General features: G+C 36.6%; 1 protein-coding gene across 7 annotated transcripts in view; it reads right to left on the bottom strand.

The window, feature by feature from the left end:
* Positions 1–16,835, bottom strand: part of LOC131074816 (phosphoglycerate mutase-like protein 1) — an 84,741-nt gene that overhangs the window by 26,830 nt on the left and 41,076 nt on the right. For 6 of the 7 annotated variants that reach the window (XM_058011507.2, XM_058011509.2, XM_058011510.2 and 3 more), the window contains exon 8: positions 6,213–6,332. In XM_058011507.2, the coding sequence (XP_057867490.2) occupies positions 6,213–6,332 (120 nt within the window). Of the gene's footprint in view, positions 1–5,750; positions 5,917–6,212; positions 6,333–16,835 lie in introns of all 7 variants that reach the window. The other variant, XR_009113124.2, reaches the window with a different exon arrangement.

Raw genomic sequence — 16,835 nt, 5'->3', positions numbered from 1 at the left:
GGTATTCATTTGGTAGCAACTCTCTTGTATGAGAACTTGAACATGATCCGATGTGCATGTTTAGTCTTTTAGCGCAAGCGCTGTCCCGGCTCAACCTAATTGAGCTAGAAGTGAATTTTAGGTAACATGAGTCATAATTGGATTTCAATCAATTCTCCATTCGATATCTTCCAAGCCAAATTCTTGCAAACGGAAAAGGAATCCCATTGCTATCAAGTAAGAAATAACTTGTGAGCACTATGGGAAAAGTATGGAGAGTCGCAATATCCATAATGATTTGTCTTTTTTGGACTCTTTTGATTCAAGAATGAGGGAAGAACTAAGGAGAGAAAGAAGATCTCAACAAAAGATTCGTTCAGGGAGGTGTCATTAGCTTATTTTATTCCTGTAGGCTCATTCAAATAATTAATTAAGGGAATATTTTTAAGTTATTAAATAAAGTTATCTTTAAGTTATTGCCGCTGACTTTATTTAATTAATTTTATAAATTGACTAAGTTAAAAGACATAATTAAAATTAAGTCACTTTATGGGCCAAAATGATTATATAATATTAAAGGTGAATTTAAAATTAAAAACTTCTCGAAGTTCCTAGGGAAGATATCAAAGAGGAATGAAATGCTCATTTGCACATCTTGGACATTTTATTTATCTCATTTCAAGTTTAGACTACAAATTCATCTACAAACCCTAGGACAAAAATGGTAGAGGAGATGAATATTTCTTCATAGTCAAATCTATGGTAGATTAACTCAGGATTCACATTTGTGCTTAAATGGATGAATAAGGAATTTGTCTTCAGTGGCCGGCTTTGGATTTTCAAATACAAATTTATTGAGATTTGCAGAGAAATAATAAATTTGTTATTGTGGTGTGTACAAGTAGTGAAACAACAGAAATTAATAAGTGTTGTGTGCCAATGAATCATCAATTAAAAGTTACTGTTATGTGTGTTTTGTGGAGGACATGAATTGAATTTTTAATAATTTAAGAAGTTGTTGAGACATTGCCCAGCCGTACCCCTTCCTCTCTAAATCTCACTAGGGATGGTGTCGTACACTAAAGAACTCCTCATGAAAAAGTTGATTGCTTAAAGAGGAAGCTTTAAAGCCTTAAAAGATAAAACATAGTAACTGCAGCCTTGGAGTTCTTTATGTTGTAGGGATAGCTTCGGTCAGAACCCTAGATCAAATGTGAAAGTAGCCTATCGGCCTTTCACATTTGATCTATAAATTAATCTTATTTAACTTATCATATTCCAACCTTATCGACTGTTGTCTGATTACAGTTAGATTAATTCATAACATGATTTGTTAAATACCGATCATATGTTGATTATCAATTATGCCTATCACCGATTCTATTATCGGGTTAGTTAATTGTTAGTGAATTATTGTTATCGATTATTCATAATTGATTATGCCAAGTTCGTTTGATTATATAAATCGATTTGCATTAACTAAACAGTGTATTATCTTCATGGCTCCTTGTGGAAAAGTCACAACTCTATTGGAGACTTTAGAAATGATATATTTGTCAATACGTTGTCCTTGGTAAAGGTAATAAAGACAGCGATAATATTATAGTCTTTGCAGATGGTGATGAAGTTGAAAACATACACACAGTCGATATACATCTGTTGATAGTCGTGAAAGTCGATATTCATTAGTTAGTGAAATCTGTGAGAAAGTTGACAAACAACAGTCGGTCATCTACCTTCTGCAGTCAGTGGAGATAACAACAGTGGATAGATAAATTTGGATTAACAACAAAACTGTTATCCAAAATTAAATAAGAAGATAAAATACTTGCTTATATAAATCTGATCCAAAACTTAACATGGTATCAGAGCAGGATTGAACAAAGATCAAGATCAGATTGATATAATCTAGATTATCCTCTGTTATTGTCTTCAAGTTCATCTATTTCTATCAACGTCAAGATGGTGAATGGAATTAGAGTTGAGGACAGACTTGAAGGAGCATTAAACTTCGTATCTTGAAAGTTTAGAGTTATGCTTGCCTTGGGGGAAAATGAATTAGACGAATTCGTGAAGGATGCCATACCGGAACCAAAAGAAGAGGATGAGAAGCTTCAATGGAAGAGAAAGAACAACAAAGCAATGAAAATGTTGGTTGATTCTGTGAAAGATCACATTGTGCCAATCATCTCCAAGTTGACGAAGGCATGTGACATGTTCAAGACATTAGAGGAGATGTATGAGATCAACAAAACAAGTCGATCTCTCACACTAAAACAACAACTTAACCACATCAAGATGACAAAAGGAGAATCCATCATGTCTTACTTCATGAGGATTACTGAATTGAGATATCAACTCTCTACCATTGGACACACTATCAATGGCAAAGAATTAACCATGCTGACTCTTAATGGTCTCCCTTCAACATGGGAGTAATTTATTCAAGGGATAAGCGCAAGATCAAAACTCCCTAAGTTTGATCAATTGAAGACATATTGCATTCAAGAAGAGTCAAGATTGGCTACAAGAGGTATTGGCCAAAGCTCCTCCATTGAAGATATTCATGTTCTTGCCGCGCACTCCTCAAAGAAAGAAAGATAAGGAATCAAATGGTACTCCTATGCACAAAAGACGGAAGGACATTTCAGAAATCCAATGCTTTAGATGTGACAAATATGGTCACTATGCAATGAAATTTCCAACCAAGATTATGCCTCAAGCTTCCATTGCGGATGTTGGTGACACTATTCCACAAAAGGATTCAGATGGATTCATATTCTGATTTGAAAGAGATAAAAGAAAATTGTTTTTTTGGTCGAATAATGTTCATGAATTTAGTATGTAGTTTTTTTTTAATTCATGCAATTACATTATGCGTGTTATTTGTGAAAAAACTTTGTCAGTAGATGTTCCCTTACGACAAGCTGCATTTGGATATCTTGTGTTTTAAATTTCTTCAATTTACTATGAGAAATTTGTCCCTTACGTTTAGGACATCTTTAGAATCACAGTCTATTGCTTTACAAGCTATAGAGTTTTGAAGTTCTATTTGTGATGAAGAGATTGAAATTCAAAAGGAATATGCAGAGGACTTTAGTAGAGATTCTCAGATTTTGCATTTCCATTTTTTATAAAACAAATATTTGTCTGCAGAGGTGCAACAGTTCACTTGTGAAATCCATACAGGCACTTGAGCTAGTAATGATAGCATCTAGGGTTACCAAGCCAAGAGGGCTCTCTCAATGAGAGGGAGCATACTGAAAGGGGATTTTGTTCTAAATCTTAGGATGATCATATTCTTGCCTAATCTTATGACAGTATATCCATGGTGGTTCTAGATCTAGCACTTCCAACCGTATGAGGATCATACCAGATGATGAGAGTCTCCTAAAGCAAGATATCTTCCATGATTAGGACCGTGTGAGCAGGGGATGCTTATGTGACAGAGGGAGCAGCTAAGAAGATGTGCTTCTATTGATATCTGAGGATCTTGGCTATATTGGTTCAGAGGGAGTGGACCATGTCAAGATGGTTTCTCTAGTGATCAATCAAAGGACTATGATTCGTGAGATGGAGTCCCATTTATGTAGGTTGGAAGGCCTTTATGCTGACTTCTAGGTCATGATATTCCTGGATAGATGAATACTTGGTGAGCTTGGAATACACCAAGAGTGATGCAAACTCCAACCTTGTATTTCATGAAAGGTCAAAGCATGTGGAGATCAAGTATAACTATGTTAGAGACATGGTGTGAAAGGTATGCTATTCAGGTCTAGGCTAGGAGCCCCAAGCACACGAGAGGCGTGGCTTAAGGGGGGGTGTTGGTGTTGGAAATAAGCCACACCCAGACCGACGATGGACTGGTCCAAGAGGGGCCAGTAGCTCAATGGTAGAGCACTCCAGCAATGTATGGAAGGTCCTAGGTTCAAGTCCTAGCGTATGGTCGAGGGGCAACGCCCCGCGAGGCCAAAAAAACTTATTATTTAATAAAGGCGTCGGGTGTTATTTTTCTATTGGCTGACATGTTGTAACCCTAATTTTTCTCAGTCTCAGGCGGAGGTTGTAGCGAACAAAGACAAGACCATTCATTTTAAAAAAACTTTTTAAAATGTTTTTTTTTGTCATTTTACTCAAGCTAGGCAGTAGCCGAGTTTGGGGCTCAGGACTCACCGAGTTTGGCGAGTTTGAGCCAAACTCGCCAACTCGGCGAGTCTGGCGATTTTACTCACCAGACTCAGACGAGTTCGAGTCCGAGCCCCTAGGACTCGCCGAGCATGACTCATACTCGAACTCGCCGAGTCTGGGCGAGTCTGGGCGAATAGATTTCTGACCCTTTTATCTCTTTTATCTTTGTTTTCCCAAGTGAGTTAGTATAGTTTCCACGTTCTAGCAGAGTTCAAGCAAAATGTAAGTCCCCTCATGATTCTAGCAAAATCACATCATAAACACTGAGTATATCCACGATATTTAAGTTGCATAGTTCGCATTGTAAACCTTGGAGTCATCTCATTTGATCACGTTGTATAGCATATGAGGTTTCTTTGTTAAAGAGAGGATAGAATACCTTGGTATTTTATTTTGTATTTGAGATGCATAAAAAACACATCAACACGACCAAATTGACAACAAACAACATTGACAAGATTTTATAGAATTTGACAATATTGACAACTTTTGACAAGATTTGACCTCAATTGACGCATATTCATGAATCCCAGACTCGAAAATTGAGTTCCCAACTTGATCACACTAAGGACAAGACATCACATTTCCTGAGACATACTAAGGGATGCTCAACAATAACACACTTAACCCAGACCGACAAGACTAAACCCTTCTCAAAAGCAAAGGTTAAAAGCTATGACTATTTCCAAGCTAAAACACCTATGCTACAAAGAAAAAAGTGGGTGGTCCCCATTTGCAGTGGGGCAATGTGTGAAAACATCACAACACAATCATCATTCGAATGTGATAAGAGATTGTCAATATGATCTGGCTTGGAAGCTTCAATAACCCCACCTTTAACATGCTAAACATTTGAAAATACATTTCTAAACTAATTGCTTACACCTAACCCACTAGAATCATCAAGGAATTCAATAATCTTAGAAACATCACCGGATAAATGTGAATTTGAAACCAAAGTTGTTCAGTTTTTTCCCTCATGCACAGTCTTATCAACAGTAACTACATGCATGTCAAGTGGGTCATCCTAGGGCTCAATCAAACACTCCTCATGATTTGAGGCAATCCCTCCATCCAGCTGCTCTTCTATGAATTCCTTTTCATCTACATGCTCCTCATTGACCCAATAATGTTTCAGCTTTTCCTCACATTGTTTGATCACATTGTTGACCAACTCATATATAGTTGAAGAAGTAACTTGTTTATCCTTCAAAACAACCAATAGCATAGATAAAATCGGCTAGAAGATAGCATCACTTTAATCAATGATTAAGGCCATAATGGTTTGCCTACAAGAAGATATAATTTCTTCATGCCCCTCAATGATTGAAAATATGAAACAATGAAACATTTGAAGAGTAGGATCATTACAGTCTAAATCAATCAAGAGAAAACAAGATCTGACCTTTTCCACAACTTCCAATCTTAACTCTCTTACCAAAGGAAGGACTTTTGATGTCATCTAACCCATGAAAGCTCTCAACCATCATCCATAGTACCTCCCTCATAATCTCATTATTCTAGGGTGCTTTAGGAGTTGAGATTCTCATAATTTCATTGAGGCAATATGTCACAAGTCTTACCTCTTTGTTAGGATGTCTCATGAACATTGGCTTTGATAGTCATTGACGGCTTCATTGCCCATTTTCTTGCAATCAGATTGATCTATCATAGACAAACCATCCTCGACCACCTCCAACATACTAAGAAAAAGCTCCTTTGACTGATGTAGAAACTCAAGATCTCCACCTGCAATATACAACAATGGTGTTTGACCATGAAACAATATAATATTTCTTTACTTTTTTAATAAGAAACAAGAAGAGAGAACTAAGCTAGTTCGTCTTTGAACAAAAGAATCCCCACATGCCTATGGTATATGCATTAAGTAATTAATTTGTTTCCATTTGTTTCCATTCCAAAAAGAAATGCACAATGAGATTTTCTTATATAACTAGATCAGTCCAATAACTGCAATTGAAGATGCAAAAGTATTGAAGCAATTTTATTGTCTCCACATTCATGTTATTCATGGAGTAACATACTCTTTGCGGATCTCATTTCTAACCAATGGATGACAATCCTTTCCAAAGAGGGCCATTGTGTGTTTTAAAAAGCCCTTATGTGAAACGACAACTATTTCCTTTTCCATTCGTGTCAATAACCTGTACAAACAAGCACTCCTCTTAGTTGGCACATAATTAATCTTGCAATATTGATCTTTTTCATGATAATGAAAGTCGAAAAGAATGAATTACTTATTTATAAACATATAGGCAATAAAATCAAGAAATTAATTAATTTAACAAAAAACAATCAAGGAATTAATTTAAAACATAGTAGATCTTATCAGATGAATAATCTAGGTGGTGTGTTCTTTATGTTTTACTTGTTCACCTATAGAATAATGATATAATCCATAGTTATTTTGGGCTTTGATAGATGGAAAACCAATATTTTTTCCTAGACTTTATTCTAATTAAACTTGGAATAGTTGAATTCTCTTTACACCTTTGATTTGTCAAATCAATACAAATTTTGAGTAATACTACTACAATAAACCATTTTGAAATAATTTGGTATTTTCTTCTATTGAGTGTCAATTAATTTTACATAAATAAAAAATTACAATGTATTTTACAATTTTTAATAATTAATTTTTCAAACATTATATATTATGTTAAATAGGCCATCCCTTCCCATCGACAAATTTTGTCTACCTAAAAATCCATCTATTTGTTTCTACCTCTCACTTATTCTGAGACTCCATGGAACACTAGTTTGAATTGTGAAACACTCCAATTTAGGTGGTAAAAACCTAATGATCTTCTACTCAACCATTCAAGGTCTTAAGCCAATTTGAGTTGGACATCTCATGAGAAAATGTTAAGGTCTCCTTGAAAGGACATTTAACTCCTCAATTTAGAATTTTTGATGTATGTTCTACTTAACTCTTAAAACATGATACTAGTAAAATAATAAACATAAAATGGCACCAAGGAGGAGATAATTACAATGTACCAAAGCAAAACGGATATTTGCAAGAGTAGGATTTAGAGGGACTTCTTTAGATGTGATAAAGGAGGGCATAGAGCATATGACTACGAAGAAAATCAAGAAGGAATAAACAAAAAAGATCATGGGGTAATGCTAGAGTTGCTGATGTAGATGAAGAGACTAGATCCAAACTTTCAAAAGAAGTTGAAAGAGGAGAAACTCTTGTAGCCATGTTGAAGAAAGAATGACAAAGAGAACCAGCCCAAAGAAAGAGATTGTTCTGAACAAAGTATAAGTCATGAGGTAAATGTTTTAGTGTAATCATTGATAGAAGTACAAATAATCTATTTTCTGAAGAATGGTTACAAAGTTGAATTTGATAAGAATACAGCATCCACGTCAATATAGGATTGCTTAGTTATAAAAAGACCATAAGCCTTAGCTTAATGAATAGTGTTTGATAAAGTTAAAGATTAAAGATCATCATGACGAAGTGTTAAGTGACATTATGCCAATGGATGTATGTCACTTGCTATTGGGAAGGTTGTGATAGTACGATAGGTGTGAAATCCATGATCACCATGCTAACACCCACTCTTTGACAAAAGAGGGAGTGAGACATAACTTAAAATTTGTAAGAGAAGAAGAAGAAGAAAAGGTATGTAGCAATGCTACAATTTGTTTAGTAAATGGTAGAAATCTTTTGGATGGAATGAAGCACAAACATATGGGCTTTACCTTGAAAATATGTATATGTAGATATTTCTAATCTGTTGGATGAATTTCAAGATATCGTTTCAAACAAGGTACTTGAAGGTTCGCCGCCAATGAGAAGCATAAGTCATAAAATGGACTTGAAACCAAGAGTTACTTTTCCTAACAAGGCAACTCATAGAATGACTCTTACAAAAAATGGCAAGCTGAATAGACAAGTTTACAAATTGTTAAGGGGCATATCAAAGAAATTTTGAGTCCATGTTTAGTACCTGCAATACTAGCAGCCAAGAAGGATGGAGAATAGAGGATTGTCATATCCTTGTCTGAGATCAAATCGCAGCTTCTATTAACATCAAACTGAGGCAACAATAATATAGGAGGCTGACTAGGGTAAATGTTAAATAATTCCTAAGTAGCAAATTCAGAAACGACCAACTAAGTCAAATAAATAATTACAAGATGGCGAATCCTAGGAGAGGCAGACCCAAGGAATATGAATAGTAAAATATACAAATAATTGCTGGTCAGCTATTCCCCTTGACTAATATTAAATATCTTTTATCTTTCCTTAATAGCTGCAATCATGAAAGGGTAGCAATTGGAAAGTGAAAGGACAGCAATTGCCAAAACAAGTGTATCTTGTCATAACCAAAGGGTATAACCCTTTTACCATGAGGGTATAAAGTGAAGGAAACATCATTTGAAGGCATCCAGGAAGGATCAACATGGAATGATCAAGAAGATAAGTAAGAAATGAATTAAGAGCAGAAAATAATTATATTATAGTAGCAATCAGATCAAAGATAAATCTATGAATATGAAAGAATTATAGGCATAGTCAATGTCCATGCTATATTAATGTTGGCAGCACTTAATTATCTTTGCAAGTAATCTACATAATTCCATTTAATATATATGATAAAGGATTCATTTAATAATATATTTGAAATTTAGAGAAAGGGGTTGCAAAACGAGAAAGCCGATCAGCCTTTTTAGTTCATGAGAGGTGAAGACCCGACATACCCGCCATTAAGTATACCACCCTATTGTGACGTATTCACACATCGCCCCATTGCAAGTGGGGACCCCTATTTTTTTTGCTTTCTGGGTTTGTTTTTCTTGGTTTTTTAGGGTTTTGTCTGTTAGCCTTTGCATTCTGAGTGTTGCCAGAGGGATCACTAGGATGGCAGGCTCTGTTTGAGCCAGGGGGAGTCAGCAGGTGCTCCAGGTTAGGGTCATCTTTGAAAGTCTTCCTTAGGACAAAGTTTTGCTCTTGTTGCTAATTGTGTCTTGTTTGAGTTTCAGGAGGTCAATAAAGCTTGGTGAGTGAATATCATCTTTGAAGGTCTAAGTTAGGTCAAATTGGTGAGTGATAAAGTCTGGAATAAATCAAGTTTGAAGGAGAATTGAGACAATGGAATGTGAAATCAACCTAAATTGGAAATCTCGCTCCTAATCCTTCCAAAGGGTCTAGAGCGAAATTCCTAGATGGCACCCATTTCTTCCTTGTTTAGACCAAGATCTTAGTTTCTAAGACATATTGTGAAAGTTTGGACATGTTCTTGCCTAAGGAAGTGATTGAAAGCATTGAAATGTGAGGGTTTTTGTCCAAGAATGAAATTTCGCTCCTGACCCTTCCAAAGGGTCCATAGCGAAATTCTTTATTAACCTTATTTTTTACCTTGTTTGGGCTTAAAACCTTGTTCCTTGGTCTTGGAGGTGAATTGGAGTTGAAAGAATGAAGGAATATGCTAAAAACAAGAATTTCACTCCTAACCCTTTCAAAGGGTCCAGGGCGAAATTCACAAAATCTCCTTTTTCCTTCAAAATTGTGTTAGGTCAAATCATTGGTGAGGGTGACTAGGCTTAAAAGATTGCCTCAAGCATGCCTTAGAGGGGGTTGTGAGTGAAAGAAGTGAGTGTTTTGGCCATGATCAAGAAATTTGCTCCTAAATCCTCAATTTCACCTAACTTGCTCATGATAAAGGTCAAAGCATGGATCCCTAGGCTCTAGAGGAAGGAAAGCTATCATATGTTTGCCTTGGGAGGAATTTTGGAGTAAACAAGTGATAGAATTATCCTGGAATACAAAATTCACTCCTGAACCTTCCAGAGGGTCCAAGGTGAAATCTTTTGAAACTCCTATTTTTCACCTTGTTTGGGCCAAGCGAAGAGCTAGTTGTGAGATAATGTTGAAAAGAGGTCTAAATTGGGCAAAATAGCAAAATTCATTCCTGACCCTTCCAAAGGGTCCAAGGCAAAATTCTTATAAGGCCTGTCCCTGGGAAGGATTTTGAACGAACTTTATTTTAAAGTCTTCTTGTTGACGATTTAAGGTGAAAATGCTTTGTTGAAATGAATATGTCATATGTACTTAATCACCTTTTGGCTTATTTGGTAGATGGAGAAAACCAGTCCAGCATCATCAAGGACGACCACGTCCAATCCATCATCGTCAAGGACGTTCCACAAGCAAAAGGGAAGACTCAAGGTGCTTTGAGGCATTGGAAGACTCAAGGTGTTCAAGGAATTGCCAGCTATCTCCAAATCCCTTCACTTCGCCACACTAAGGAATCACAAGATGACCAAGAAAGGCTTTGCCAGCGCTCCCAAGCGGAGGTGTACTTCCAGAGAAGGATGACTTGACAATCAGGAAACTTCATCAGACACATGGGAGTCAAGGAGAGGTACTCCATTCATCAAACACATCAAAGACAGAGGAGAATCAACCAAGGTCGGTACCTAGGTCCGTTGAAGAAGCAGATAGTTTCAGAAGAGTTAATTAAAGTTAGCTTCTCAGCATCATCAAATTCAACATCAACCAAGTTACAAGTGTCAGACAAGGAGGCATCCCAGTCATCACTCCTCCAGTCAGATTGGTCCACCTCAGCATGTCCAGATTCAATGTACCTGACTCATCAGGGACAACACAAACTTCGAGGCACCTACCCCTTCTTCCTGTTGGTCCTCACCCTTGGAATGCAATTTTCTAATTGGCTAAGGAAGTTTATTGTAACAAACCCTAATTAGGGTTTCTATCTTGTAATCCCAGCCACTGATTCTAAGACAATCAGAGTCGTTTGTTTGTAAAGGGTTCTCTATATAAAGCCCTGGCTCCTCATTTGGAAAAGGTTAATAGTTGGTTAATAGAGAATAGTTAATAGTTAATAATCGAGGAATAGTTATAAATAGTGAATAGTCAGCTGATAGAATAGCAATTAGAGTAGAATAGAAAGAGAAGGCAAAGATTGTTGCCAAGATGTTGTTGTAAAGGACTTGTAAACTTCATTGAAGAAGTGGTGAATTCTATGGGTCGATTCAACAATTTGCATGGTCTCTATACTTCTCAAATTTGATTTCATGTTATTAGATGAGTGGAAGAAATGTGTATGATCGATGGTGAAATTTGTATATCCATACTACTAGCAGTTTGTTGATTGCAGACTTGCCTTGTGTAGTCAACTGGAATCATTCAGCTTAAGCTTAACTTCAATTGTCGCTTCTTCATTGATATGCATCAGCCTGATGGTGTCCATGCTTGTAGCGGTGGTCTGAACATCATAAAGCTTTCCTCAGAAGATCGCACTAACCTTGTGGAGATGGTCCTGGGATGTCAAAGCAAGACTTAGTTAGAATTTCATTAAAGGTCATTCATTGCTCTTACATTCTTAGTATTAGAAATAGATCCCGTTTCAATCCTTCTCCTTTTTCCTTTTTTTCAAAATCTAGGACCAGTAAAAATCTCACGTTCCAGCAATATCCAAAGCAAATCAAACGCTCAGGCAGTCAAATGTAAGTCCCCTTGTGATTCCAGCAAAATCACATCATACCACGAAGAGCTTATCCACACATAGAGAACCTACATACAAGAACCTTGGAGTTGCCTCGATTGATCCTTCGGCGAGATCTTCAGCAGTCGGGAACTTTGTTCAAGAGAGGATAAGGTACCTTTAGGTATTTTATTCTATGTTCACATGTGTACAAAAAACACATCAACACACCCCAAGATGGAGCAAGTTGTGACATTTTCACACATCGCCCCATTACAAATGGGGACCCCCACTTTTTCGCTTTCTAGGTTAGTTGTCTTAGATTAGCCGTTGGTAATTGTTGAGTCTTTGCTATTAGCTTCAAATTTGTAAGATGTGTAGTTGTTCAGGAGCTGATCAAGTCAAGCCTCTCTCTTTAAGATGAAGTGAGGTACAACATTACCTCTGCCCTCCAAAACTTCCGATCTGCCTTCAAAGAACAATTTGAGGAGGCGCTCAAAGACATCATCATCATCATGCTATTCAAGGGGGCACTGAAAGATCTCATGGGGGAAGTACAAGGGGAGTCATTGTCAACATTGTTCCAAGATAAGCAAGTTCTTGCAAGAGGAATGATTCATCATCAACTTCAACCTCCCAAAGCATTATTGGATAATTTGCAAGATAGTACGAATGAGACAAGTAGTCAAGACATCATAGTTGAGAATAACATTGCGTCCAAGGAATCTGAGATAACAATGGAAGACGTTCTAGCCAGCAAGATGCTAGCAAATGAAGATCAATGCTTGGGAAAATCAAGGTATGAAATTTTACAAACCATGGATGCTTGTGAGGATCACCAAGAGATTGAGAGCGAGAATGTAGCAGAAAGCATATGTGACTTAGAGAATCATCGTGATACACAACTACTTGATGCCTCACTACTCAAAGAACAAGGAATTGAGTGCTATGTTATTCAAGATAATGACATCCTTGGTGAATATTCATCCTTGCTACAAGAAGTATAAATAAAGGAAGAACTTTCAAGCATCTTAAAAGGTGAACAAATGGAGTTTGAGAGCGAAAGACAATTTGAGGTGTTGTTTCCATCAATTTCAACATTTAAGCAACCACTAGAAGAAAGTTTTGAAGATCAATCACTTAAGGAGACCCTAATCTTTGAAGATATACTTCTGGAGTTTCATAAGGATGTGTGGTTTATGCAAGATGTTTGTAATGTCCCCTTTTTAGCTCGTTCCTATCTTGATGGTTTAGCCTATTATTTTGGCCCTCATAGGCTAAAGCAAAGGGTTAGAGGGTCCCGGTGGGCAGTTGGTAGAGTGTTCTCTTCTCCAAAATTCAGTTTGGTTCAAGACTGGCCTTCATTTGACTCGATTTCTCACACTTACTATTTATAGTAATTCAATGGATGATTGAGAGGGACCCTTATTATTTTTAGTAAGGCAGTGAGATGCGTAGTGGATGCAGTGGTTGACTCCCTGGTTCAGACGGCTCGTCAAAATAATGAGCATTTAATGAGATATTAATATTTTAATGGCCTTTAATGATGCTAATTTTTAAGTTATATTATAAAGTTATAAATTGACTTTATAATAAAGTGGGGCCATTTTGAGGGTCATGAGTAATTAATACTCATTGGAAAAGTACGTCCAAGATTAATATTATTTTCCTAAGTTCATGAAGTATTAGAATAACATTTAAATATTATTTAATTGCTTTTGGGCTAGAGCCATTCAGAGAAGAGAAGTATTAAAAGGGCTTCAAGGCAAATCGAACTCATTATGTTATGACTATTCGACTTTGTCTTTTATCAAGTGCTTTGGGATTTGTGAGAGACCAAGGGTTTTTGCAGATTATCAAGCATCTTCAACCATTACAGAACGAAAACTCTTCAGTGTTTGAGCAATTTTGAGGCTGTGAGATACCAACTGAGATTATTGCCGAAGTGTGGGCTTCATTCAGAAGTGCAATTTGTGCGTAAAGTGAAGGATTTTATCAAGGGTTTGTGGAGCAATAAAGGTTAAATGAAGTAAAGTGGATTCAAATTGTTTTAAAAGCAAACATTTTTCATTTTCAAAGCCCAGCGTTGCCTTGAAAACATTTAATATTTGTCAAAATTACGTTAATTTTTCAAGGTGATTGATTCTATTTGAATTTGCTTTTGTAGATTGATGTCGTTGCAAGGAATCAGGAGGAAACCTCAAGCGCATATTGAAGATGTGATTGCGATCAAGCTGGAAAGTGAAGCCGAAGCACAAGCATGGTGATCATCAATTCAACCAAATGAAGGATACAACCACAACGTAGAATTATCAAAGCAATGTTGTTTCGAGATTAAAGGCCAGTGACTACACTCAGAATGTTGCAGAAGTATACACACTCAGAAATCACACAACAAAGGATTCCAAAATATCAGTTTATTTATAAAAACTGAATTTTTCTTTATTGTAAAAGTACTACCTGTGGGCCCCGTTTAATGCATTTAAATCAAGGGGACACTAGTCATTTATTCCTCAACCACTTGATTGACCAAATTGATGTGGAACAATTGTATGTAGCTAAGGAAGTGGTTGAGAAGGTGGTTGGGAGGACAACTGAAAGTTACTAGGCATGGGTTAATGTTGCCAAGCTTCTAGAAGGCAGACTGCGGTCATCAGATGGTTTCAATCTTGGCCCTTGATTCAAATTGTAAAATTATTTAGAAGGCCTCTCTTTTTTAAAGGGTTAGATTCTAGAGTTTCTAGGTAGTTAGAATTTGTTAAAATTAGTCAGATTTTTAGAGTTAGATAACGAGCAAGTTAGAAGTAGAGTAGAACAAGACTGCTGTAAGAAATTGTTGTAATGGCAGTTGGAATCAATATATGAACATTGAAGTATGGTGTTTGTTATTTTTGTTTTATCCTGCTTTCATGATTTCCTTTTAGCTAGTTAAGTAGAATTCAATGATGTTAATGGCGAAGTGTGAGGGTATTTGATGCATTTCAGGTTCATGCCATCGAGGGCCTGTTGATTGTAGGTCATCGTGTATGGTTACTTTGAACCTTACTAGTGTGCTTAGTTCAACTGGAGGTATTCATCTTAGGCTGCGCTAGAATTGGGTGCCTAAATGAGCACCTCCAATCTGAAAATCCTTCATCCCCTTGGAGCTTGCAATGTTCTTGTTGAGTTGTGAGGGTGTCTTTGGCAAACCAAGAATTGGTTTATAGAAATTTGTCTACCCACAGCACCGGCCATCACTACCATTGTACTTAGGATCCCTAAACCCTTCTCTTTTGCTTTATCTCCCAGCTTGAGAATTGCAACATCGTCAGTCACATGCCAACTTGTTGTAAACGTAAGCCCCCTTGTGTTACTAGCAAAACTCGTCACCGTTAAGTTATCCTGCAGTCAAGACCTAACATTTGGAACCTTGAGGTTGTCCCCTTTGATCATCAAAAACAGCATTAGGGATTTCCTTATTCAAGAGAGGATAGGATACTCAACATTCTATTTTGTGTTGATCGGAGAGAGTCGGAGCACGACTTTAGACACGTCAACAAACGTGTTGAAAGAAACTCCCAAGCAAACTTTGATAGATGGAAGTGTGATAGAAGAAAAGGACATATATGATTTTAACCATTGGTATTGTACATTAATGGCAAATAAGGAAATCTTTAAGAAGATAGGTGATGATTGTGTTCAACTGGAAGAAGTGATCAAAGGAATTCAAAATAAGATATTTGTTGCAATTGTAGAGATGCTTGGACAAGAGATGATTAGAGAAGATGATATGAATGTAGAAGGTTTGAAAGACAAAGTGCAGAATAACTTTTTCAAAGTTACAAGTCCCATTGTGAAAGATCACTTGAACGGTGCTTCTTCGTTCATGTTCTTTGTGGATAGCTTTTGACAACAAGAAATGGTATGGGAAAGAACATTTTCCACGTGTGCTGATGACTTGGACATCTTTGAATATAAGTTGGATATCATTCCAAGTGTACCAATGGCGGAGCTTGATCTTGTTGTGTCCAGGTTCATTGAATTTGTAATTAGACAAAGGGATAAGGGACACATCATTCTAGAAGAAAGTTTGTTGAAGGATTATGTGGCATGGAATTTTGCCATTTGTTTTCTTTCCTCACATTTTGTGCCAAGGAAGGTATTCATTTTCCATTGGCTAGTTTTTAACAAAGTCTAGTCATTCAATTGGTTGTAACTAACCCTAATTAGGGTTTACTTATATTAATCTTGGCCATTGATTTTAGATCAATCTGAGCACTTGAATTGTAATGAGGCCCCTATGTAAGGCTCAAATCTCTCATTTGTAAAGGTTAATAGTTAATAATTAGAGAATAGAAGACAATTAGTAGCAATAGAGTAGGAGGAAAGGAGATTGTTCTCAAGGCTTGTTGTAATAAACATACTACTTTCATTGAAGATATGGTGGATCTTGTGTGCTATTTCAACTTGTTGCATGATCTCTACTTCTCATAGTATAGATGTGTTAGAAGAATGGAAGATTTTATTGTTGATGAATGGTGAAGCCTAATGTTCATACCACTTGGAGTTTGTTGATTGCAAATTGCAGTCTTCGGTTAGGCTAGACTTGATTAAAATCTTAACTTCAATTACTCTATGCTTATTGTTGATAACATTGGTGTGCATAGGTGATTTGAAAATCATTCGCTCATCCTTAGGAGATGGCACCATCTTTGTGTAGTTGTTTCCTCATGGCAAAGAAGTTTGGTTTGATTGCACCAAGTCAACAATCATTTCTTACATTATAGGGATTAGATTATATTTCTTAACCCTTCGTACCTTTTATCTTTTATTTCTAAGTTAAGTAAGATTCCACATTCTAGTTGTGTTCATAAGTGTAAGTCCCTTTGTGATTACCGACAAGATCACATCAAACACGCTGAGTCTATCCCAAGCATTAAATTGATTGTTCGCATTGTAAACCTTGGGGTTTCCTTATTTGATCACATCATTTAGCATATAAGATTTCTTTGTTCAAGACGAAATAGAATACTTTGGTATTTTATTCTGTGTTCGAGGTGTCCTAAAAAACACATCAACGGATTGCACATCAAACATCAACTCAAGACAATCTGCATCAAAACTGCATATCACCCAATTCTTTGAAGACATGATGTGCTTAGTACTAGACTCATAGTGTTGAGCACATGATATTACCAGCTACAA

This window comes from Cryptomeria japonica, chromosome 6 (assembly GCF_030272615.1).
Source record: "Cryptomeria japonica chromosome 6, Sugi_1.0, whole genome shotgun sequence".
Taxonomy (NCBI): Eukaryota; Viridiplantae; Streptophyta; class Pinopsida; order Cupressales; family Cupressaceae; genus Cryptomeria; species Cryptomeria japonica.
The sequence above is the reverse complement of the archived record's forward strand: the minus strand, read 5'-3'. Positions and strand labels throughout refer to the sequence as shown.